General features: G+C 46.6%; 1 protein-coding gene and 1 long non-coding RNA gene across 16 annotated transcripts in view; one reads left to right on the forward strand and one right to left on the reverse strand.

The window, feature by feature from the left end:
* Window positions 1-8567, forward strand: part of LOC140907906 (uncharacterized) — a 49342-nt gene extending 40775 nt beyond the window's left edge. Inside the window, exon 4 of one of the 2 annotated variants that reach the window (XR_012157674.1) lies at window positions 5947-8567. This is a non-coding gene — a long non-coding RNA (uncharacterized lncRNA). Of the gene's footprint in view, window positions 1-3996; window positions 4812-5946 lie in introns of those variants that run through there. The other variant, XR_012157673.1, reaches the window with a different exon arrangement.
* LOC140907905 (KAT8 regulatory NSL complex subunit 1-like) overlaps window positions 1-24790 on the reverse strand; it is a 147126-nt gene that overhangs the window by 16766 nt on the left and 105570 nt on the right. For 11 of the 14 annotated variants that reach the window (XM_073334933.1, XM_073334934.1, XM_073334928.1 and 8 more), the window contains 5 exons: window positions 19724-19885; window positions 17601-17776; window positions 14788-14909; window positions 13705-13759; window positions 4851-4963 (listed from right to left, as the gene is read on the reverse strand). In XM_073334933.1, coding sequence (XP_073191034.1) covers window positions 4851-4963; window positions 13705-13759; window positions 14788-14909; window positions 17601-17776; window positions 19724-19885 — 628 coding nt within the window. Of the gene's footprint in view, window positions 1-4850; window positions 4964-5840; window positions 8232-13704; window positions 13760-14787; window positions 14910-17600; window positions 17777-19723; window positions 19886-24790 lie in introns of those variants that run through there. The other 3 variants (XM_073334940.1, XM_073334929.1, XM_073334941.1) reach the window with 3 other exon arrangements.

The following is a 24790-nucleotide window of genomic DNA, read 5'->3' on the forward strand; positions in this document are numbered from 1 at the left end:
CAGGTCCACCAGGGAGTTCCCCACCTCTGAAAGACCATGTAGGCTACCTCCTGGTGGAGAAACCACTCATGGTGAGAAGAGAATGCCCTGCTGAGGTGATCCGCTAGCGTGTTCTTGATGCCAGGGAGGTGACAAGCCTCCAGGTGGATCTCGTTGACACAGAAGTTCCAGAGCCAGAGGGCCTCTTGGCAGAGAGCTGATGAGCACGCTCCCCCTTTCCTGTTGATGTAGACCATCGAGGCTGTGTTATCCGTCAGGACTCTCACCACCTTGCCCGACAGGTGAGGTAGGAAGACACTGCATGCCAATCAGACCGCTCTGAGTTCTTTGATGTTTATGTGGAGCACCATCTCCTCCGAGGACCACATACCATGGGTCTGGAGATCTCTGAGGTGCACACCTCAGCTGAGGTCCGAGGCATCTAACACCAACTTGATGGACTGGGAAGAGGCAGTCGTCAGCCATTGCTGCAGGGGCCGCATCCGGAGCCTGGCATGGCGGACAGCGTTCGTGCAAGCTGCCATGTGGCCCAGCAGACGAAGGCAGACCCTGGCTGTAGTCGGGAAACGCAGACATTTCTGCGATAAGGTCTGTCAAGGCCCAAAAGCTTTCTAGTGGCAGGAACACTCTCGTGCAGGTTGAGTCAAGCGCCACCCCGATGAATTCTATCCCTTGCTCTGGAATGAACGTCTACTTTTTGTCATTCACCAGTAGGCCCAGGGAGTGGCAAGTGGTTTGCAAGCACCGCAACATACCTTTGCACCTGAGACCTGGAGCTGCCCTTGACGAGCCAGTCATCGAGGTACAGGTAGATCTGGATACCCCGGCGCCTGAGGTAAGCTGTCACCACCGACATGTACTTGGTAAACACTGTTGGTGCAGTCGCCAGGCCAAACGGGAGGACCATAAATTGGTAGTGGCCCGATCCCACTGTGAAATGGAGAAAACGTCTGTGTCCTTGGAAGATCACTATGTGAAAGTATGCGTCATTTAAGTCAAGGGCGGCATACCAGTCTCTCGGATCCAGGGAGGGGATGATAGAGGCCAGGGAGACCATGCGGAACTTCAGCTTCTTTAGGTACTTGTTGAGGTCTCGCAGGTCCAAAATGGGACGCAGACCGCCCTTGGCCTTTGGGATAAAAAAGTATCAGGAATAAACGCCCCTGTTCCTATACTCTAGACAAACTTCCTCCACCGCCCCCATCTGCAGAAAACCTTGGACCTCCTGCGCAGGATCCCTGAAGAGGGACAGGGAAGGGGTGTAGAAAGAAACTGAAGGGTATAGCCCTGCGCCACTGTGTTCAGGACTCAGCGGTCTGAGGTTATTGTGATCCATGCAGGGAGGAAAAGTGAAAGGCGTTTAGAAAAGACCTGGGAAGATGGATCCAGGGAATAATCTGGTAGGTCGCCCTCTGGCGCACCCTCAAAGTGGTCGCTTGGCCCCTTGCTTATTCCAGGTGGAGCCCAACTGAGCAGAGGGTGGCGTTCGTAGCCATTGGCCTTCTTGTGAGGCGAGTCCTGCTGAGGCTGGCTCCCTTGTCCCTGAGGCTGTTGCGGTTTGAACTGCTTACGTGCTGGGCCTGGGACGTACCGTCCCAGCATTTTCAGGGTGGTACAGGAATCCTTTAAACCATGCAGCTTGGTATCAGTCTGCTCTGCAAATAGGGCCTGGCCGTCGAAGGGAAGTTCCTGCATCGACTGCTGAGCCTTGGTGGACAAGCCTGAGAGGAGCAGCCAGGAAGCTTGCAGCATGGAGATGGCAGAGGCCATGGTGTGGGCTGCAGAGTCTGCCGCATCAGAAGCCGCCTGGAGGGCTGTCTGGCTGCTGTCGTGCCCTCGAGGATTGTCCGGAATTCCTTCCTGGACCCTTCAGGGAGCGAATCCTGGAACTTGCCTGTGGCCTGCCACATGTTGTAATCATAGTAGCCAAGGAGGGCTTGGTGATTGGCCACTCTCAATTGCAGGCTAGAAGACGAACAAGTCTTATGCCCAAAAAGATCCAGCCTCCTTGAGTCTTTATTTTTGGGGATAACCACAGAGAGGCAAGGCCAACCAGGGGCTAACTGCCTCAAATCACAAGGGAATTGGGGGCTGGGTGGGAGTATAGGTACTCATGCCCTTTTGTTGGCACAAAGTACTTGCATTCAACCCTTTAGAGATAGGGGGCAAAGAGGAGGGAGTCTGCCACAGGGTGGTGGTAATCTTTGATACCCCCTCATGAAGGGGTAAGGGCCACCCTGGCAGGGGCCAAGAAGCAGAGGACATCAAACAAGGAGTCTGAAGGTTCTTCCAACTCCTCGGCCTGGAGCCCCAGGTTAGATGCAACCCGCTTTAATAATTCCTGGTGTGCTTTAGCGTCATCCTGAGGAACTGGGTGAGGCGCCTCTGTGATAGCCTTGTCTGGTGATGACGAGGACGATGCCAGTACCACAGGAACCTCCACGTTCATTGGTGGTCTAGTAGGCTGCTCCCCCAAGTCCTCCTGGACCTGTGGGATCCTTCCCCCTCAAAGTCTTGGGTACTGGAGGGGTTTGGGATGCTGAGGCCGCAGGCCAGGCTGAGGCTCCCGACACCAAGCGACCAGACTGGGAAGCCTGGGTGAACCCCCAGGGGTTCCATGGCGCTGGCCATTGTGCCTGGGGCCATGGGACAGATTTTGGTGCTGCTGATGTAGGCAGCACCGCAGAAACTGGAGGCTGTCCCGCAGTTAGAAAGCCCTGCTCAGTGCCGGAGCGGTTGCTACCCAACGACCAGGATTGGGTGGAGCGGTGGCTCTTATCTGACCAATGCCGGTCGCTGCCCCTGGAGGCAGACCTGTCTGAGCAGGATGAATGTCTTGGCTGGGGCTTTGGGGACCGATGGCCTTCGGCGTATTGGCATCGGAAACCAGTGATCTACGCCTTACTCTACCCGACCGGTACACGTGCCAGCTGCCAGGAGGAAATCCCCAAACATGGTGATCCCCATCTCGGAGATGGACGACTGCAGTCTCGTGACCTTGACCCCTGGATCTATACCGAGCTCTTGGCGATGCGAGGGGTTGGTCTTGGTGCTCCTGCCTGGGGGCGCATGCCTCGGTGTGTCTGTGCCAGACTACCAGACAGGTGTGCTTCGAATCCCGCAGTCTGTGCCCAAGGTGCGGGGACCGAAGAGGGCTCCGTTGACCCTGCCTATCTGAGGTGTGATGGCTTCATGCGGGTGAGCAGTAGCGGGACGTTCCACGTGAAGGGGAACTGTGCCGCTGAGGTGGGGACACATGGAGATCCCAAGGCGGGTTTACCCCGAGACCTGGATACCGCTGGAGCCAGTGTGGGCGGCACTGGAAGCATCAGGATCTCTTGAACTGCCTGCAGGGCCTCGATGGCACTTGTAGCTGGCAGAGGTTTGTACTGCTATCTGGAGTTGCAGGCAAAGCATGGGATGGGCTGCACTGCTCGGCTTGAGCTGGGGCCTGACTTCCCAAAGGAGGCGTTGAGCTGCCTGGCGTGGGTCTTGGTTCACCCCCAGCCCTGTCTTTTCCCTTGTGGGAAGTAGGCCATCTTCCTCCTCCCAGTCTTCTTCAGCTTCTTGGCCAGAGCTGTGGAGGGGGACCGGTGCCGGCTCATGGACAGCACTGACGCCATGGTGCTCGGTGCCGAGTCGGACTGGTGCTTCGGTGCCGGAGTGAGTGCTGACTCCATCAGGAGCACCTTTAAGCGATTGTCCCACTCCTTTTTCATCCTAGGTTTGAATGACTTACAAAGATGACACTTGTCGCTTACGTGCCCCTCACCCAAGCACCGTAAGCAGCTACTATGTGGATTATTGATGGGCAAAGGCTATTTGCAACCATCGCAGGGCTTAAAGCCTGGGGACCGGGACACGTCCCGTCCTGTCCCCCGGCTGAGTCCCATTCAAGAACTATTACTAAGGGTAACTAATTCAACTATTAACTATATACAACTATATTATATATAATATTATATATTATATTAACTACATACAACTATATTACAGGTTTTCAAAGTTTGCAAGAACAGAGAATGAAACAATGCTAGCTGAAGCAGATGATGTTCCAGCACCATCACTGGCGGCAAGAACGAACTGAGGGTGGGGGGAGCCAGCGGTGCCCCTTATATCATGCCATGCAGGCGCCACTCCAGAGGGCATAAGAGCCGGTCCCCTATGGATACTGCTGAGGGAAAAACTTCTGGCACCAGTACATGTGGCGAGCACACACACCTAATATGGAATGGACATGAGCAAGCACTTGAAGAGGAACCCCAAGCTCTAGCTCTTTCTCTTTCACCTAAGATGACAAAGGAACCAGCCTTTTGATTTTTTGGGGAGGTATGACTTGAGAATTTGGTCAGCCTTATTGCTGGGAACATGTTGTAAGGATTTTACCTTGAACCAAATCTAGCTTCTTAAATTTTAGCTACTAGAAAGCATTTTGTCTTTATTTCTCTTGTAACCATTTCTGACATTAATACCTGGTACCTGAATCCACTTAAAATCCTATCTTCTTTTGTTAATAATCTTGTTTTATTTTTTAATCTAAACCAATCCAGTGCTGTGTTTAAACTGAACTGTTTGCTAACAGTTCAAGAAGCAGATTGTTGAATGTTAACCCTTTACGGGGACAATGGACCTTTAACAGCTGAACTGTCCAGGAGAGGGCTGATCAGTGTAGAATACATGTTGTGAGTGGCCCACGTTGGGAGTTATGACAACACAACCCCTCACTGGTCTGGAGTGCAACCCAGAATGTGACAACCCCAAAGCAGGATCTCTGTATAGTTTAACATGAAGAAGAAATAAAGATTCTTGCTTCCATGCCTTGCTACATAGTGCTAATGAGAAACTGATACCTGTTTCCTCGCTTGTGGGAAACAGCTGCTGCCCACGAATCCCATCGGGCTCGTTCAAGCTCCTCATACTTGGTGTGATGGTTCAAATAGGTCTCATCAGAAGTGTCTTCCAGCTAGGAAAAAGAACAAAGCTAGTTTTCCCTCTAATATTCAAAAGATGACATTCTGTCTTCAGGGTGACATTACTGTTTGGTCAAGTACAAAGTAGTAGAAACCCTGAGATTCTGTACCATGGAACTCAGCAAACAGCAATGTCTACTGGATGATACTGGAGAAACCAGAGTCTGTTTCGCCCCACTGAGTTCCTTTAAAAAAAGGGGGTTTCCAAATGGAAGTCAATTCACATAGGATCAAGTTAACAAGGATTTAATCTTTGCTTCAGGTTTGGCTGGTCAAAAATAACAAAATCCGCTGTATCTGACTTACCTATTAATTTATATAATTGGATTCTGAATGTTGGAAGATCAGACATCTGTTCATGCTGTTAATTGTGTGTGTGCGCGTGTGTTGTGGCAAGATGGCCAATTTTAATCTGGTGGGTCCTGCACTTTTCTTGGCGGGGAGCTAAGATGCCACCCTTTGCCCCTGCTCTTGGGTGCCGAGGGCGCCGCTACTAGCCTGGGAAGGTGGTAGAGGAGGGAAGCGGGGGAGGGGTCTGGGTTTGCTCCTCGCTCTCAACCCCCCTGTGGGTTTCTTACCGTCGTCCCCCTTAGGTGGGGTTACCCTTGGTCCTTAGATGTTGGGGGGGAAGGGAGTCTCCCTGTCCTGCTGGGCAGGGTCTCCCTTACTTCAGTTCTCAGGTCTTCCAAATCTCTCAACACACCTCCAAGCTCCAGTCCTTTCTCCTCCTCCCGTCTGCCTGACGCACAGGGTTTTATTAGGTTCCTAACAGGGCCTTAATTGACTGCAGGTGCTCCAATTAACCTGCAGCCACCTTCCCTAGTCTACAGGGAACCACGCCTTAATTAGCCTTGAGCTTATATATTTCCCTTCTAGCACTCTCCCACTGCTCCCTGGCCCTCCTGTATCACAGTGTGTATGTATAAATATATAAAGAAGTTTCTTTCATGTAACTATAGAACATTTTTCTTCACAGTTTGTTCTCTGTAGAACACGGCAATCCACTAGAACAACTCAGCATGAATTCTCTTACTGAATAAGCCCTCTGTCATAGGAGTTGAGACTTTCCAACATCGAGCAACACCATTCAATCACGTCATCTATGGTTGCTCAGGTTGGCGAGATCTTCCCTTCACTGGGGAATTGGAACCACTGTTTTGAATCACTAACCCAGTCATACTTTTCATGAGCCGCTGAATTTGAAATTTATGTATCAGACTGTTGTCTGGATTCTCTGAGACAGACAAAGCCTCTATTATATAGATCACGTGAACGGATGCCAAGAACATTAAAGCACCACTCAAGGGTTTGCTACGGCTGCTGTTTGTAGAGTGGGATGACCCAAGAAATGCTTTTTTCATAACAGCTGATGCAGATGTCAGGGAGCCAATTGCAGCACAGTCAATCTCCTACCAATAGAATGAGCATAGCTGATCCTGGCCAGGGGCTGTCTGATTGCACTTCCTGACTGGTGGAGGGGCAGGGCTATGTTACTACTTGACCCAGCAGCAGCCAGAGCTCAGTGGCTGCTCAATCCAGCCCACACTGCAGCTGTGTTTGATCATGTTTCCCCAGTGCCTGCTCCTGCACCCTTCCAGCCTGTGCCTGGTCTTGTGACAGCTCCAGTTCCTGCTTTGTGTGCCTGTTCCTGCCCAGCCTGCCCTTCTCCATCCCTGGCTCTGCTTCCTGACCATGACTCCAGTTCACCTACTGGCTCTGGTATTTGGCTTCTGATCCCTGGCTCTGACCTCAGTTTTGCTCTTGACTGTGCCCCTGGACATCCCATAGCTCGGATTCTCCACTCAGCTCTAACCTCCAGAGTTGGCCTCCCCCATGGCTCCAACCACTAAGACCAACTGCTAACCTCCCGGTCCTGTTCCTGACAAATTGAGCAGCCTGCAAGACAAAGACTGAAGATGAGGTTCTGCTGTGAGGTTGACCCCCATTAAGGTCTCCGTCTTCCTCACAGAGGTAATGGGCACCTTGCAGAAGCTACAGATCCAAATCATGGCCCTGCAGGCACAGGTCTCACTATCCAGGGCCCCGGTTCAGGAACTGAAAATTCTGCTGCTAGCCCAGTTTGACAGTGACTGTGGGAAATTATGCAACTTCCTGAATCAGTGCTGCCTCCTGTTCATGTGATGACCTCTGTCATTTCCCACTGACCAGGCCTGATGTGGACTCATCAGCCTATTAACAGTCCCCTCTCTAGGAGACTTCCAGCCCCTTGTTAGGGCAGCTTGAGGAATTCCATGAAGAAATGGCAGTTGTTTCAATGACCTGAATTGTACCTGCTCTGCCAACGGTGCTTTGGCTCCTACTCTAGGGAATAGACCATTAGCCAAATTCGCCATGGAATTCTGGCACTTAGTGGCTGACACTAGATGGAATGAATCAGTGCAGCACAGCACTACCATTTCCGGCATAGCTTGAATGAAGAAATCAAAGACAAGCTGGTGCAGGTAGAGCCACTGTCTGACCTAAATGCTCTGGTCAGGCTGTTCATCAGCATTGATGATCACCTGGCCAAACATCAACTAGAAAGGAAGTTCAGTTTTCTACACCCACAGGCTGAAGAAATTCGACCTTGCCTTGCCAACACAGAAAGGAACCTGCAGTGAGCTCCAGATTTATGCTTATATTGCGGGAACCCGGGCACTATGTACAGTGGTGTCTCAGTAAGACTCGTGTCCTGTCCCAGTTGGGAGAGCCCTTTATGTCAAACAGTAACCTGGCTGTAGTTGGCTAGTGAGCCACCACCCTCCAACTTCCTCTTTGGCTACAACACCCTGCCATGTTTGAAGTTTAGCTAAGGGCACTGGTGGACTCGGGCCTCTAACAACTTCATGGACCTAGATTTTACTTGGACCCATAACATTCCCACTCAGTGTAACAGCATCCCTGATTTGATGGAATCCATTGGATGGGTCCCCCACTCCTCTGGCCCTGTTATTCACCAGACGACACTGCTGACTCGGACCACACTCCAGGAGATTCTGCAATTTGGACCGATTTGTGCCGCTCATTCCCCCATCATTCCTTGGCTGGATGACCATGACCTGTGCATCCAGTAGGGGTCAGGCATGGTGTGCTTTATGTCAAGATTCTGCTGCCAGTTATGTCTCCCAAGGTTGGTGTCAGATCCAAACCCTCTCACAATGGAGCTGCTGAAGGGCGATGTTCAAAGATAGCTGCCGCCCTCTCCTTCACCCTCTCACCCACTTCAGGTATTGCGGGGAAATATTCAGACTTCGCTGACGTCTTTGATAAAAAGAGAGCGGATGTCTTACCGACACATCACAATTATGATTACTTCATACTCCCTCTAAGGACTGAACCTTCAAATGTTCCAGGAATACTTCCATAAGAATTTCCAGAAGAGGTTTATTTGTCCTTCTGCCTTTCCAGCAGAGGTTCCAATCTTTTTTGTTATGAAAAAAGACATCTCCCTGGCCCCTGCGTTGTTCACTGGTCTTTGAATAGAGAGACTGTTCAAAATTGCTACCCTTTGACACTTAATAAACTTTTTGAAACACTTTGCTTGTCTGTTTTTTCCCTAAACTTCACAGATTCTGCAATCTGGTTCATACCAAGGAAGACAAAGAATGGAAGATGGTATTCCAGGTTCCATTCAGGCATTTTGAGTATTTCGTTTGCCAGAAGCTGGGAATAACTGACAGGGAATGGATTACTTGAGGATTACCTGTTCTGTTCATTCCCTCTGGGGCAACTGGCATTGGCCACTGTCAGAAGACAGGATACTGGGCTAGATGGACCTTTGTTCTGACCCAGTATGGCTGTTCTCATGTTCTAGCTATGCCATTTGGGCTAAGTAACGCCTCTACATTGCAGCATTTCATAAATGACTATTTTCAGGACATGCTGGAACAATCTGTTGTTTATTTAGATGATATTCTTGTCTTCTCCAAAAACCAGAAACTACATCAGCCGATGTGCATGGGCTGAAATTGTGGAAAAGCAGCATCACTTGCCCCATAAGCTCAGTCGTGCAGAACACAATGCCATCCACAGCCTCAGAAACAACTCTGACATCATAATCATGAATAGGTCGGAAAATGATCAAGAGGCTGCTAGGCAGCTCTCCAACACCATTTTCTACAAGCCATTACCCTCTGATTCCACTGAGGGTTACCAAAAGAAACTACACCATTTGCTCAAGGAACTCCCTGAAAAAGCACAAGAACAAATCCGCCCAGACAGACCCCTGGAATCCCGACCTGGGGTATTCTATCTGCTACCCAAGATCCATAAACCTGGAAATCCTGGGCACCCCATCATCTCAGGCATTGGCACCCTGACAGCAGAATTGTCTGGCTATGTAGATTCCCTCCTCAGGCCCTATGCTAGCAGCACTCCCAGCTATCTTCAAGCCACCACTGACTTCCTGAGGAAACTACAATCCATCGGTGATATTCCTGAAAACACCATCCTGGCCACTATGGATGTAGAAGCCCTCTACACCAACATTCCACACAAAGATGGACTACAAGCCATCAGGAACACTATCCCCGATAATGTGACGGCAAACCTGTTGGCTGAACTTTGTGACTTTATCCTCACCCAGAACTATGTCACGTTTGGGGACAATGTATACCTTCAAATCAGTGGCACTGCTATGGGTACCCGCATGGCCCCACAGTATGCCAACATTTTTATGGCTGACTTAGAACAATGCTTCTTCAGCTCTCGTCCCCTAACGCCCCTACTCTACTTGTGCTACACTGATGACATCTTCATCATCTGGACCCATGGAAAAGAAGCCCTTGAGGAATTCCACCTTGATTTCAACATTTCCATGCCACCATCAACCTCAGCCTGGAGCAGTCCACACAAGAGATCCACTTCCTGGACACTATGGTGCTAATAAGCGATGGTCACATAAACACCACCCTATACCGGAAACCTACTGACAGCTATTCCTACCTACATGCCTCCAGCTTTCACCCAGACCACACTACACGATCCATTGTCTACAACCGAGCTCTACGATACAACTGCATTTCCTCCAACCCCTCAGACAGAGGGACACCTACAAGATCTCTATCAAGCATTCTGACAACTACAATACCCACCTGCTGAAGTGAAGAAACAGGTTGACAGAGCTAGAAGAGTACCCAGAAATCACCTACTACAGGACATGCCCGACAAATAACAGAACACCACTCGCCATCACCTTCAGCCCCCAGCTAAAACCTCTCCAACGCATCATCAAGGATCTACAACCTATCCTGAAGGATGACCCATCACTCTCACAGATCTTGGGAGACAGGACAGTCCTTGCCTACAGACAGCCCCCCAACCCGAAGCAAATACTCACCAGCAACCACACACCACACAACAGAACCACTAACCAAGAAACCTATCCTTGCAACAAAGCCCATTGCCAACTGTGTCCCCATATCTATTCAGGGGACACCATCATAGGGCCTAATCACATCAGCCACACTATCAGAGGCTCATTCACCTGCACATCTACCGATGTGATATATTCCATCATGTGCCAGCAATGCCCCTCTGCCATGTACATTGGCCAAACTGGACAGTCTCTACGTAAAAGAATAAATGGACACAAGTCAGATATCAAGAATTATAACATTCATAAACCAGTCGGAGAACACTTCAGTCTCTCTGGTCACTCGATCTCTGACCTAAAAGTCACTATATTACAACAAAAGGACTTCAAAAACAGACTCCAACAAGAGACTGCCGAATTGGAATTAATTTGCAAACTTGGCTATATCATCTACCCCAAGTACAGTCTGCTTTCAGTAAGCTAAAGAAAGCCTTCCCTTCAGCTCCCATTCTTGTGTATCCAAACCTTTTACCATGGAAGCAGAAGCCTCAAACATTGCAATCAGGGCCGTACTTTCACAAAATGCAGGCCCGCATCACCAAGTCCACCCATGTGTGTATTATTTACATAAACTAACCCCTGCTGAGAAGAACTATGATATCTGGGACTAGAATGGCAACACTTTTTGGAGGGGGCTCGGTTCCTGATCCAGGTCATCACCGATCACAAGAACCTAGAATATCCTTGAATGGCTTAATCATCGGATCCGTGGTCACTTTTCTTTGCCAGATTTGATTTCAGTATTACCTACTGCCCTGCATCACAGAAAGCGAAAGCAGACGGCCTTTCCCACAAGGACAAATATGCTGTGCTGAACACTACTCCCCAAAGCACTGTGCTATGACCATCTAATTCTGTTGGTGGAACCACAGCCCAGGATTTACCATCTGTGATTCGGACTCTACTCCCAAAAGACCTGCAAGCAGCCAAACTCTGAGAGACCCTTGATACCTTCAGTGCACCATTCAGCTCAGGCTTCCATTTGCACAATGGTTCACTATATTTTAGCAAGCACTTTTACATTCTGAATGATCAACCCAGACTCAAAGTGTTAAGAATATGCCCTGACACAGTAGGTGCTGGCCATTTTGGACACCATAAGACTCAGGACTTGGAGGTACGAAGTTTCTGGCCAAGGGTGAGTACTGACGTGAAGAAATACATTGACTTCTCTGATCTAAGAAAAGGAGTACTTGTGGCACCTTAGAGACTAACCAATTTATTTGAGCATAAGCTTTCATGAGCTACAGCTCACTTCATCGGATGCATACCGTGGAAACTGCAGCAGACTTTATATACACACAGAGCTGTATAAGTTCTAAACTGTGTAAGCTGTAGCTCACGAAAGCTCATGCTCAAATAAATTGGTTAGTCTCTAAGGTGCCACAAGTACTCCTTTTCTTTTTGCAAATACAGACTAGCACAGCTGTTACTCTGAAACTTCTCTGATCTAACCTTCCAAAGCAAGTGCCCACATGTTAAAATGCTTGGATTATTCCAGCTTCTGCCACCCCACCTCAGTGCTGGTCCATGGTGGCAAAGGACTTCTTGTAGAGCTCCCTCTCTCCCACGGTTGCACTGTCATCCTGGAAACCATTGATCTGTTCATGAAGATGGTGTGTTTTTATTTCTTTTCGCTCTCCCCCCAACACTCACAAAACACACTGCATTTTCCTAAACCATGTTTTTTGGCTCAATGGACGGCCAGTTGGAATAGTGTCTGATTGGGGCCCACAGTTCACTTCCTGGTTCTGGCATGAACTCTATAAAATCCTAGGAATTGAACTCTTCATCTTCCCAGCCTACCACCCATAGATCAACGGGCAGATGGAGTAGGTACATCAAATCCTCAAGCAATATTTTTGATGCTTCCTTAACTATTGCCAAGGTAACTGGTCACTTGCCTGCCATACACTGAATTTGCTTAAAATACCTCTGTCTATGCCTCCACCTACAACAGTCCATTTTTTGGCCAATTACGGCTTTCACTCATTTCCTCCCTCCCGCCTCTGCAGACTCTCAAATTCTTGTTGAGACAGACCTTGTTACCCACCTTCACCAAGTTCACCAAAAACTTATGGAGCATCTGGAAGCCACCAAGAAAACTTATAAACACCATGCTGACCAAGATCATCAAGTTGCACATATACTAAGAGTGGGTAATAAGGTCTGGCTGTCTGCTAAACAGCTCAAATCCTCCCACCCACCTGCCAAATAAAATCATCAATACTTGCGTCCGTTCAAGATCACTGAACAAGTCAACCCAACTCCAGCTGCCTAAAACCATGAAAGTCTATCCAGTTTTTCACATATCCTTCCTGAAGGCCTACACAAAAATAATCTCGCTCTGCTTCATGGCCCACTCCCATGGAGGTCCAGGGTCAAGAAGAATATGAAAGGCAAGAAATCCTGGATTCTAAATGAATCCGAGGTCTATTTTACAACCTGGTGGACTAAGAGGGTTATGGTCCAGAAGAATGGTCTTGGGAATCAGAAGGGAATATCTATGCTCTGGAGCTCACACACACTTTTCACCAGAAGAACCTAGAAAAACTGGGCCATAAGGCCCCTAGAAAGCACCCTTGAGGGTTGGGGGCATGTGCTGTCAAGGGAGCCAGCTGCAATAGGGTCAGTCTCCTAGTAACACACTGGGCATAGCTGATCCTGGCAGGGGCTACCTAATTTACTGTACTTCCTGATTGGTGAAGGGGTAGGGCTAAGCTACTACCCGACCCAGAAGAAGCCAGAACTCTTGGGTTGCTCAATGCATCCCACTCAACAGCTGCGCTTGATCCTGCTTCCTGTATAATGTACCTGCTGCTACTCCCAATCTGCTCTTGTGCCTGCTCCAGTTCTTGCTTCTGCTCCCATCCAGCCCGTACCTGCTCCAGGTTCTTACCCTACTCTGTCCCTGACATCCCTGGCTCTCACCCCCGGCTTCAGTTCCCAACTGCATCTCTAGCTCACCCATTTGTTCTGGCCTCAACTATGTGCCTGGGTGTCCTGGGGTCCTGATTCGTGGCTCAGCTCTAACCTCCAGGCCTGACCACCCCCATGGCTTGTGCCAGTAGGCATGACCGCCCACGTCCCGGTTGTGTTCTTGACAGAGGAACGCTTTGACCCTCACGCATATACTGGCAGCTCACTGATTAAGCTGTGCGCTGTGGCTGGACAACATTTGTTACAGACTTCACTTAATAAAGCCTCCAGGCTTAGCAGTTTTACACTCAATCTTTATTTCTTCTAATAATACAAAATGCCAATCAGACATTTTCAGGATGGCTGTTACTTCTAACGACGTTTATCATTTGTCAATAGTGCTTGAGGCCAGAAACAGTGTGACAGTAGATTTTGTCTCACCTCAGAGTCCATGTGATCCAATGGCTCCACATCATTGGGCTCTACCACTCTCCAGCTGCAGGAAAGAACACTCATTGTCAGAACAAGTCTGCATTTGCTGCCATGTCACCCTCTTGGCTAAGACCCAGAGCCAAGACCTGGCCTCACAGTTGTTTCCCCATAGGTGCTGGACACTAGATCAAAGGTGATTAGCTTTACTGACAAAGCTTCCTAGTACAGACATACACACCTAGAAGCCATAGATTTAGATGTCTCATGTATGCACCAGCCAGCAATGTGACAACAGAAGCCTGATAAATTCAATCTCATTGGACTCTGTTTTGACAGGCTTTGAGGGAAGGCAAAAATGGCAGGGTTTATGAAAGTGAACAATGAACAACTGTGGAACTCATGACCATCTCATCGACCATGATCAATCACTTTCTCTCTCTCTCTTTTACATAAAAGCCTCATCTGTATTTTGTCTACTTAGATTGCAAGGGGCAGAGATCTCTCACTACAAGTTGGAAGTACACAGAAGACTGGATGCTGAATAAATAATAACAGTAATCAGAACCAGGAAATAGGATGTGCAGAAACTGCATGTAGTACTGCACAGCGCTTCCAGCGGTCCTCACTCCTACAGCAGTATCTCCGCTATTTCAATCTTTCTGAAACTAGTAATTATACCCTTGAAGCACTCACACAGTTCAAACCTCTTTGCCCGGTCTGCTAATATCCCTACAACGACATGTGCCAACAACTGAAGAGACTAATTTCCCTTGCTAACCTTTTTCATGTCTGGGAATTTTTCAGCCATCAGCTGGGAAGCATTTACCCAGACCAAACACTGCTGTCATATGCTAGTTGGCCAGTGGGCGATGCTGCCATGAAATTCCCTTTGAGGTGACAAACTGCATCCTTTTTGATTAAGGTTGGTTTTTTTTTTAAAAGATATACTGTCTTAATTTAAGTTATTATTGTTTCTTGACGAAAGACAGAGCTTTAGCAAAAGAGAAATAGCTTTCTCTTTTCACAGCCAAAACACCACCACCCTACACAGAACACAAAGGGAATTATTAATACTTTCCCATCTGCAGATACCTTGGTGTTAGAATCTCTTTGTACTGCAGCTTCTCCACTCGAGTGGCTGCTGCCATCGACACTGGGATCACAATGTTATTGATGTCGTAGGAACATTCCACTTTTCTTTTCTTTGAGGATAGCTGAAACCACACGCAGAGCGGAAAGGGAAAAAACCCAGAAAGAGCATTAGTGTCAACACAAAAGAACATTTAAATCATACCATGGAAAACTAAACTTCCCCAGAACAAGAGGTACATGTTACCTAGTGTTTCGAGTAATGGTGTAAGCAGGATTCCTGAGTTTTTTCCCCAGTTCTTCCACCAACTTGCTGTGATATTCTGGCCACATCAACCAAACCCTATGGCTCAATTTATTCTTCTCTAAAGTGGGGATATTTACCTATCTTATGTTGATGTTGCCAATCCTAATATTTGTAAAGTGTTTTAAGATCATATAGCAGAACAAAGTACTATTTATTACTCAATTATTCACAGCTAAGCAAGTCTCCTCCCCACACTGGAATTTGAGCTTGAGCCCTGAGAAACTAAGTTTTCCCTCTACTTGTAAATCAGGTTTTTGGAAGTCTCAGCGTAGAACAAAAGGCCTCTCAGTTCTAGGTGAAGAGCTCAAACCCAGACGGCGGGTATATCTATGGTGTAAAAAACCCCCAGCAGCCTCAAGTCTAAGAGCCCAGGTCAACTGAGTCAGACTTGTGGGGCTCATGCTACAGGGCTAAATGTAGTAGTGTAGATGTTCCAAACTGGGCTGGTGCTCAGACTCTGAGGCTCTCCCTTCTCACTAGGTCTTGAAATCTGAGCTCCAGCCTGAGTGGGAACATCTACACTGCTATTTTTAGCCCTGAAGGGCAACCCCAAGTCAGTTGATCTGAACTCTAATATTTACTACTGCAGGGGTGTTTTTTTGTTTTTGTTATGTAGACACACTTTAAGTCAGTAGCAGCAAAAAGTTAGGTGCTCGGATGTCAACAGTGATGAGCACAGTGTAAAAAATTTGAAACACAGATGGGAAGACTTGTCCATAAAATCCTTTAGAATTTGGTTTAGGAAGCTTCTGAAAAGATTGTTCCACTCCAGAGCAGGCAAGGCTAACAGGTCCAACTTCCAACTCTACTCCTAGACAACTGCAGCTGGGCATTCCCAATGGAGTCACCTATAGAAGGTGGGGCCAGAAAGATGGACAGCTTCTGGTAATGAGGCTCCAAGCAAGTGAGCTGACAATGTCAGTAGACTCTGTGAAGGAGTCCTCAAAGAAGAATAGTTTACAAATATTTTGGATATAGCAGTGAAGCATGAGATGGATCTGGAGCAGACAACGCAGAATGGAGATGGGCCTGCCCTGCTGAAGCTATCTGGGCAACAGGAAAGCAGTTCAGCTTTGGGATTGCTCCACCTTGCTTCTGTCAGTCAAGCCTGAAACAGCTGCCCATTAGTCAAAAATAGCATGTGGGGGGAGGGGGGCGGGGGGAGGAAGAGCAATAAATGTAATAATTGCTACTTCTAAGTCTCCTCCCTCCAACCCAGCAGTCTCCCCATATCCACAGAGGCCTGGACAGGAGCCAGTCAATACTTATCCTATATGGGCTTATACAAATGACTATCGTGAGATGTAGCATTTCCCCTCCCTGCCTCTCTAATTCTGTTCTCTCCCACTTAATTTGTGATCAAAACAAAGTTGAGTCACAGAGCTCACACAAGGATTGTTTATGCACAGGACTGACAGAATCATAGAAAAGTAGGGCTGGAAGGGACCTCAAAAAGTAATTAAGTCCAGCCCGTTGTGCTGTGGCTGGACCAACTAAACCTAGACCATCTCTGACTGGTGTTCATTCAACCTTTTATTAAAAGCCTCAAATTGCGGGAATTCTGCAATGTCCCTTAGAAGCCTATTCCAGATCCTTATAGTTATTCCAGATCCTATCTAACCTAAATATCCCTTGTTGCAGATTACACCCATGATTTCTTGTCGTACTTCAGCGGGTATGGAGAACAATTGATCAAAGTCCTCTTTATAGCAGCCTTTAACATATTTCAAGACTGTTACCAGGTCCCGCCTTAGTTTTCTTTTCTCAAGACTAAACATGCGAAGATTTTTTAACCTTTCCTCATAGGTCATGTTTTCTAAACCTTTTATCGTTTTTTGTTGCTCTCCTCTGGACTCTCTCCAATTTGTCCATATCTTTCCTAAAGTGTGGTGCCCAGAATTGGACACAGTACTCCAGCTGAGGCCTCACTAGTGCTGAATAAAGCAGGACAATTGCCTCCTGTATCTTACATACAAGACTCCTGTTAATACACCCCAGAATCATATTTGCTTTTTTTCACAGCTGCATCAGATTGTTGACTCACATTCAATTTGTGATCCACTATAATGCCCCGATACTTTTCAGCAGTACTACCACATAGCCAGTTATTCCCCATGTTGTAGTTGTGAATTCAATTTTTCCTTCCTAAGTAAAGTACTTTGCACTTGTTTTTACTGATGGTGTACGCTTAGTAAGAAATTTATAGACCACATATGCTGGCCCTGGTGGTGCACAGCAGGCACCCTGGCCACTTTGGGTGCTGGCTAAGACCACTGAAGCAAGTAGTTACTACTGTCTAATACCAAGATCATTTTAATAAAGGCATTTCCAGATTGTCCCTGCAGCCTACTGGCAGGCAAGGACTCCCCTCCCATAGCTTTGGCATAGGGTGTCCACGATGAGTCTAGCATCCGTTGGCCATGTCCAGCAATGCAGATGTTCACCAGCTGCATTAAAAAAACAGCTCCCTTTTTTAGGTTTGTTTGACACAGATTATGTTCTGACTCACCATTGTTGAATTACCAGCGGAAGGGAACTGGCTGGAAGATGGCGCTGGAGGAGTTTCTAGATACAAAGATGGTAGGTGGTGCATCAAAGGACTATGTTTATGTGCCTGAGAACCGGAAACAAGCAAGCTGTGATTGTCTGTTCCTTTAAGCTGCCTCTCCCCTTTAAACAATGAACCTGTTAATAAAGCACATGAACAGAGAACCCAAGTAAATCCAGAGTAATTTGTTCATAAGTCATTGCTGCTCTTATCTGTCAGTCCACCAGAACCCAGCTGGGGAATGCAGTCTGTATTGTGGAAGAAATGTTAAAATAAAAGAAATGGGGAAAAATCTACAAGTCAGAAAACCCAAGTGAAACCATTAGCACTGCACAGAATTGAACATATCACCTGTGAAATTCATCTTTGCTGGGTGTTTGCAATGAATATAAGTATCAAAAACAGTAGACTCCCCTCCAGTATGTTCAAAAAGTGGCCACCAAAAATCTTCCTCATATGTTGAGCTGATCACATTAGCCCCATCTTTGAATCACTCCTTTCTGTGTATCACATTAATTTAAAAAACACGGTCAACCACTACAATTAAGCCCCATGACACTACTCTGAGGAGGAGAAGTGATATATAAAGATCTTTTCACTCACCACTAAAATGCAGCAGCTGATCAAATTATCTCAAACACAGTACACAGTTTTAGGACAGGAAGTGAAGAATACCACCATAAGTCAACTGAAACTGCACAGAAAGGCTGATGTGTCCTCTCAAACATGAATCAAAGGAAGTGAATTATTATCCGAGAAAACACTGAATGTGCACTGCTGGCAGCAGTAGCATTTGCCACAGAAGAGAAAGGCTCTCTGACACCACTGGAGAGAAGCCAAGATTAATCCCTGAGCAGAAGGGACCTAAGACAGAATACTATAACAGCTATTCTAAAGCACATAGTAAAGCCATCGAAACGGACACAGGATGCAAGACTGATGGAGTTTATATTTAAGTGTAATAGTTTGCCTTCTTTAGTAGGTTCCTTACACCTGGAAAGGAGAGTGACTTCAGTGCTAACAAGCATGACCATTCTCTACTCAATGCCTCTTGTACCAAATATTGGATGGATGACATCTACAGTCTTTGCAAGTAACCTTCTCTCTCAAAGAGAAACAAACAGACTGAAAACAATGGGTAGGGTAATTAACTATTGTTAAGCCAATATGTATAGCGCTTCCTTTTTCATACAGCTGAAGGCACAAAGCTGAATGCACATGGGATGTGCATCAAATGCCAACCACCACACTGCCTGGTGCCAATCTGTATTTTCAGCATAAAGTTCTTTTCTTTATACGTTCTCTGGTTTGTTCACAACAACGGCAAAACAAATAAGTACGTCAGAGTCAGCAGCTGTGGGCCCCATTATAAGAACTCCATGGGCATGTCTGGCTTGCAGGCTGCATACTATGCTTGCTATTCAAGTACAGGGTATAAGAAAATATATTCTTTTAAAAAAACAAATGAAAACACCCACCATGGTACACTAAACAAGACCGGATGCTATAACTGGGGATTAATTCTTTCTAACATGGAATTGTTTTTTAGCCCTGGGTGCTTCTGTCAGCTTTCCTAAGAGCTTAACTTCTATGGATAGTTTTAATATCATGCACTTTAATGGGCTAAAAGAAACAGGAACCTAGAAAAACAGAAAAGAGTACAGGAGAAGACCGTGAAGAGCAACAATGGCAGCTCTGAACACAACTGAAACAGAAACATTTGGCAGGGATTTGCCAGGCACTCTTGGCAGGTGGATACACACATGCTTTGATTTAACACACACAAGGATCAAAAAGTTTCTCTTCGTTGACTTTCTTGTTAGTTCATTCCCAATCACGCTGTCTGGGTTTCTGTAGTAGCCATTTATTTGGTCATCTAACCAAAAGCAGGCTTTCCATTGTGGTGATGAGAACTTCTGCAATTTGCAAGATGCCAAAGCCAATCACCACCTGACGTTTATGTACTGAGTTTATTGCTACTTTCTACAGAAATGACAGGAACTGTAGGCTACACTGTAGGGTTGCACTTTGGTCACCTGTTAAAACTTACATGTAAGTTGACACCCCATCTCAGCTGAACTTACTGGATGCAGAGAGAGGTGATAGGCCTAGCTTTGGGAAAACGTTGGTTAGATCTTGTGGCTTCTTTCCAAAATGGGACATCTTCAGAGCCTTGAGCTTATGGCTCAATCTATGCTGCCTGTCATCTCTTAGTAAGGTTTCCAAGTACAAGTGAAGAGGCTTGCCTGAAAATAAAAACAACAGGTTATTCTAATATACACAAATCCTCTCTCCCCACACACAAATACCAGTGTTGTACAGACATAATTTGTAATTAGCATCTGCCAGTACTGTTAAATTCTATACATAGGAAAGTCACACATGCAGCTAAGCAGTTACAAATCCTGTCCCTTTTTAATCTTACAGCTCGTTGTCACAGATGATGTGATACAGAAAGTTCAGCATGAGTGGCCCCAGAATAAAAGCTTTCCTGCAACAAAGCAGCTGGTCAGGACAATCTAGCTCATGGAATTTGGCATCTTGCCTCAATGGATTACCTCTCACACTGTGCTGGCCTAACCCATTTTCAACTACACTATCATTTCTTGACAGTGGCCTGTGTCATTGCCTGAAAAGCTTTAGCAAAGGCTTCTCATATTTCATTTCCTATTGTCTCTCTGTTCTTACTGTAAAAAGCAAGTATGACAAGGTAAAACAGAAATTAACATCAAACACGTCTGAAATAGATGCTTTCACCCTTGCACATTGGGGAAAAGTATACCCTTCCAGTTGTTTACCCTGCCTTTAAGCCCTGTGACAAATGTCTTGTCCTTGCAGTTGCCAAAACCTCTTGCAAAAAAAGAACAGTTACTTACTCTACAGTAACTAAGAGACTAACCAATTTATTTGAGCATAAGCTTTCATGAGCTACAGCTCATTTCATCGGATGCAATCAGTGGAAAATACAGTGAGGAGATGGAGAATGTATACTTTCAAATCAGCGGCACTGCTATGGGTACCTGCATGACCCCACAGTATGCCAACATTTTTATGGCTGACTTAGAACAACGCTTCCTCAGTTCTCGTCCCCTAATGCCCCTTGTCACAAATACAAAGGGAAGGGTAAACCCTTTTAAAATCCCTCCTGGCCAGAGGAACACTCCTCTCACCTGTAAAGGGTTAAGAAGCTAAAGGTAACCTCGCTGGCACCTGACCAAAATGACCAATGAGGAGACAAGATACTTTCAAAAGCTGAGAGGAGGGACAGAAACAAAGGGTCTGCGTGTCTGTCTATATGCTGCTTTTGTCGGGGATAGACCAGGAATGGAGTCTTAGAACTTTTAGTAAGTAATCTAGCTAGGTATGTGTTAGATTATGATTTCTTTAAATGGCTGAGAAAAGAATTGTGCTGAATAGAATAACTATTTCTGTCTGTGTATCTTTTTTGTAACTTAAGGTTTTGCTAAGAGGGATTCTCTATGTTTTGAATCTAATTACCCTGTAAGGTATCTACCATCCTGATTTTACAGAGGGGATTTCTTTACTTCTATTTACTCCTATTTCTATTAAAAGTCTTCTTGTAAGAAAACTGAATGCTTTTTCATTGTTCTCAGATCCAAGGGTTTGGGTCTGTGGCCACCTATGCAAATTGGTGAGGCTTTTTATCCAACATTTCCCAGGAAAGGGGGGGGTGCAAGTGTTGGGAGGATTATTCATTGTTCTTAAGATCCAAGGGTCTGGGTCTGTAGTCACCTACGCAAACTGGTGAGGCTTTTTACCAAACCTTGTCCAGGAAGTGGGGTGCAAGGTTTTGGGAAGTATTTGGGGGGAAAGATGTTTCCAAACAGCTCTTCCCCAGTAACCAGTATTTGTTTGGTGGTGGTAGCGGCCAATCCAAGGACAAAAGGTGGAATATTTTGTACCTTGGGGAAGTTTTGACCTAAGCTGGTAAAGATAAGCTTAGGAGGTTTTCATGCAGGTCCCCACATCTGTACCCTAGCGTTCAGAGTGGGGAAGGAACCTTGACACCCCTACTCTATTTGCGCTATATTGATGACATCTTCATCATCTGGACCCATGGAAAAGAAGCCCTTGAGGAATTCCACCATGATTCCAACCATTTCCATCCCACCATCAACCTCAGCCTGGACCAGTCCACACAAGAGATCCACTTCTTGGACACTACAGTGCTAATAAGTGATGGTCATATAAACACCACCCTATACCGGAAACCTACTGACCGTTATTCCTACCTACATGCCTCCAGCTTTCACCCTGACCACACCACACGATCCATCGTCTACAGCCAAGCTCTGCGATACAAAATTTGCTCCAACCCCTCAGACAGAGACAAACACCTACAAGATCTCTATCAAGCATTCTTACAACCACAGTACCCACCTGCTGAAGTGAAGAAACAGATTGACAGAGTGAGAAGAGTACCCAGAAGTCACCTACTATCGGACAAGCCCAACAAAGAAAATAACACAACGCCACTAGCCATCACCTTCAGCCCCCAACTAAAACCTCTCCAACGCATCATTAAGGATCTACAACCTATCCTGAAGGACGACCCATCACTCTCACAAATCAGGCCAGTCCTTGCCTACAGACAGCCCCCCAACCTGAAGCAAATACTCACCAGCAACCACACACCACAGAACCACTAACGTAGGAACCTATCCTTGCAACAAAGCCCTTTGCCAACTGTGTCCACATATCAAAGCAGGGGATGCCATCATAGGGCCTAATCACATCAGCCACACTATCAGAGGCTCATTCATCTGCACATCTACCAATGTGATATATGCCATCATGTGCCAGCAATGCCCCTCTGCCATGTACCTTGGTCAAACTGGACAGTCTCTACGTAAAAGAATAAATGGACACAAATCAGATGTCAAGAATTATAACATTCATAAACCAGTCGGAGAACACTTCAATCTCTCTGGTCACTTGATCTCTGACCTAAAAGTCGCAATATTACAACAAAGAGCCTTAAAAAACAGACTCCAATGAGAGACTGCTGAATGGAATTAATTTGCAAACTGGATACAATTAACTTAGGCTTGAATAGAGACTGGGAGCGGATGAGTCATTACACAAAGTAAAACTATTTCCCCATGTTTATTCCCCCGCACCCACTGTTCCTCAGACGTTCTTGTTAACTCCTGGAAGTGGCCCACCTTGATTATCACTACAAAAGGTTTTCTTCCCACACCCCCCTGCTCTCCTGCTGGTAATAGCTCATCTTAAGTGATCACTCTCTTTACAGTGTGTATGATAACACCAATTTTTTCATGTTCTGTGTGTATATAAATCTCCTCACTGTATTTTCCACTGAATGCATCCGATGAAGTGAGCTGTAGCTCACAAAAGCTTATGCCCAAATAAATTGGTTAGTCTCTCAGGTGCCACAAGTACTCCTTTTCTTTTTGCGAATACAGACTAACACGGCTGCTAATCTGAAACTCTATAGTAACTGTGGTTCTTCGATATGCGTTCCCCACATGTATTCCAATTCTGGTGCACATGTGCCTCATATGAGATAGATTCCTTCGGAGTTTGCTGGGGCCACACCTGTGCCCTAGATACCCTCTCACTCTCCACAGCCAAGAGCATAAAGGAATGAGGGCGGTCACAATTACCCTTCAATTGCTTCCTAAATCAGAATCTAGGTGGTTCAGGACTCCACAGTAGTGGGGAAGAAGGGCAGGGAAGGGTTGTGGAATATGTGTGGACAATACATCTTGAAGAACCACAGTTACTAAGTTAACTATTCTTTTTGTGATTGTCCATGTGTATTCATCTGGTAACGCACAAGTCGTGATCTTCTGTCCAGGAGGTGGGTGCTCAGAGTCTGCTGAAACAATGAATAAGACAGCTCTGCCAAAGTGGGTGTCTGATCTGGAGCTCTCCAACAAGCAGTGCTGGAGTTCAGTTCACACCTTCACCCAGCTGGGTGGTCTACAAATCTGAGATTGGAACGCCCCTGAGAAGAGAGACTGCAGAGGATGCTTGAGCTCTGGTAGAATGAGCCATGATCTGTGAAAGTAGGTTCAAGTGAGCTTTTGCAGATGACACTAAACTGGGAGGAGAGGTAGATACGCTGGAGGGTAGGGATAGGATACACAGGGCCCTAGACAAATGAGAGGATTGGGCCAAAAGAAATCTGATGAGGTTCAACAAGGACAAGTGCAGAGTCCTGCACCTAGGATGGAAGAATCCCATGCACCGCTACAGACTAGGGACCGAATGGCTAGGCAGCAGTTCTGCAGAATAGGACCTAGGGGTGACAGTGGACGAGAAGCTGGATATGAGTCAACAGTGTGCCCTTGTTGCCAAGAAGGCCAATGGCATTTTGGGATGTATAAGTAGGGGCATTGCCAGCTGATCGAGGGACGTGATCGTTCCCCTCTATTCGACTTTGGTGAGGCCTCATCTGGAGTACTGTGTCCAGTTTTGGGCCCCACACTACAAGAAGGATGTGGAAAAATCGGAAAGCGTCCAGCGGAGGGCAACAAAAATGATTAGGGGACTGGAACACATGACTTATGAGGAGAGGCTGAGGGAACTGGGATTGTTTAGTCTGTGGAAGAGTCGAATGAGGGGGGATTTGATAGCTGCTTTCAGCTACCTGAAAGAGGGTGGCTCTAGACTGTTCTCAGTGGTAGCAGATGACAGAACAATGAATAATGGTCTCAAGTTGCAGCGGGGGAGGTTTAGGTTGGATATTAGGAAAAACTTTTTCACTAGGAGGGTGGTGAAACACTGGAATGCGTTACCTAGGGAGGTGGTGGAATCTCCTTCCTTAGAAGTTTTTAAAGTCCTGGCTGGGATGATTTAGTTGGGGATTGGTCTTGCTTTGAGCAGGGGGTTGGACTAGATGACCTTCCAACCCTGATATTCTATGATTGCGCAGCATGCCCTGATATAGTCAGAAAGCCACAAAAATAATCGTTCAGTGGGTATCGGCTGATGCTTCATCCGGTCAGAAAAGGCCAGGGACAATCTCTGAGAACTCCTGAATGGTCTTGTCCTAGTCACAGTAGGAAAGAATTTGGAGCACATGTAAGTAAGGCTACGATTTTGTCACGGAGGTCGTGGAAGTCACAGAATCCATGACTTCCAAAGACCTCCGTGACTTCAGC

Source organism: Lepidochelys kempii, chromosome 2 (assembly GCF_965140265.1).
Source record: "Lepidochelys kempii isolate rLepKem1 chromosome 2, rLepKem1.hap2, whole genome shotgun sequence".
NCBI lineage: Eukaryota > Metazoa > Chordata > Testudines > Cheloniidae > Lepidochelys > Lepidochelys kempii.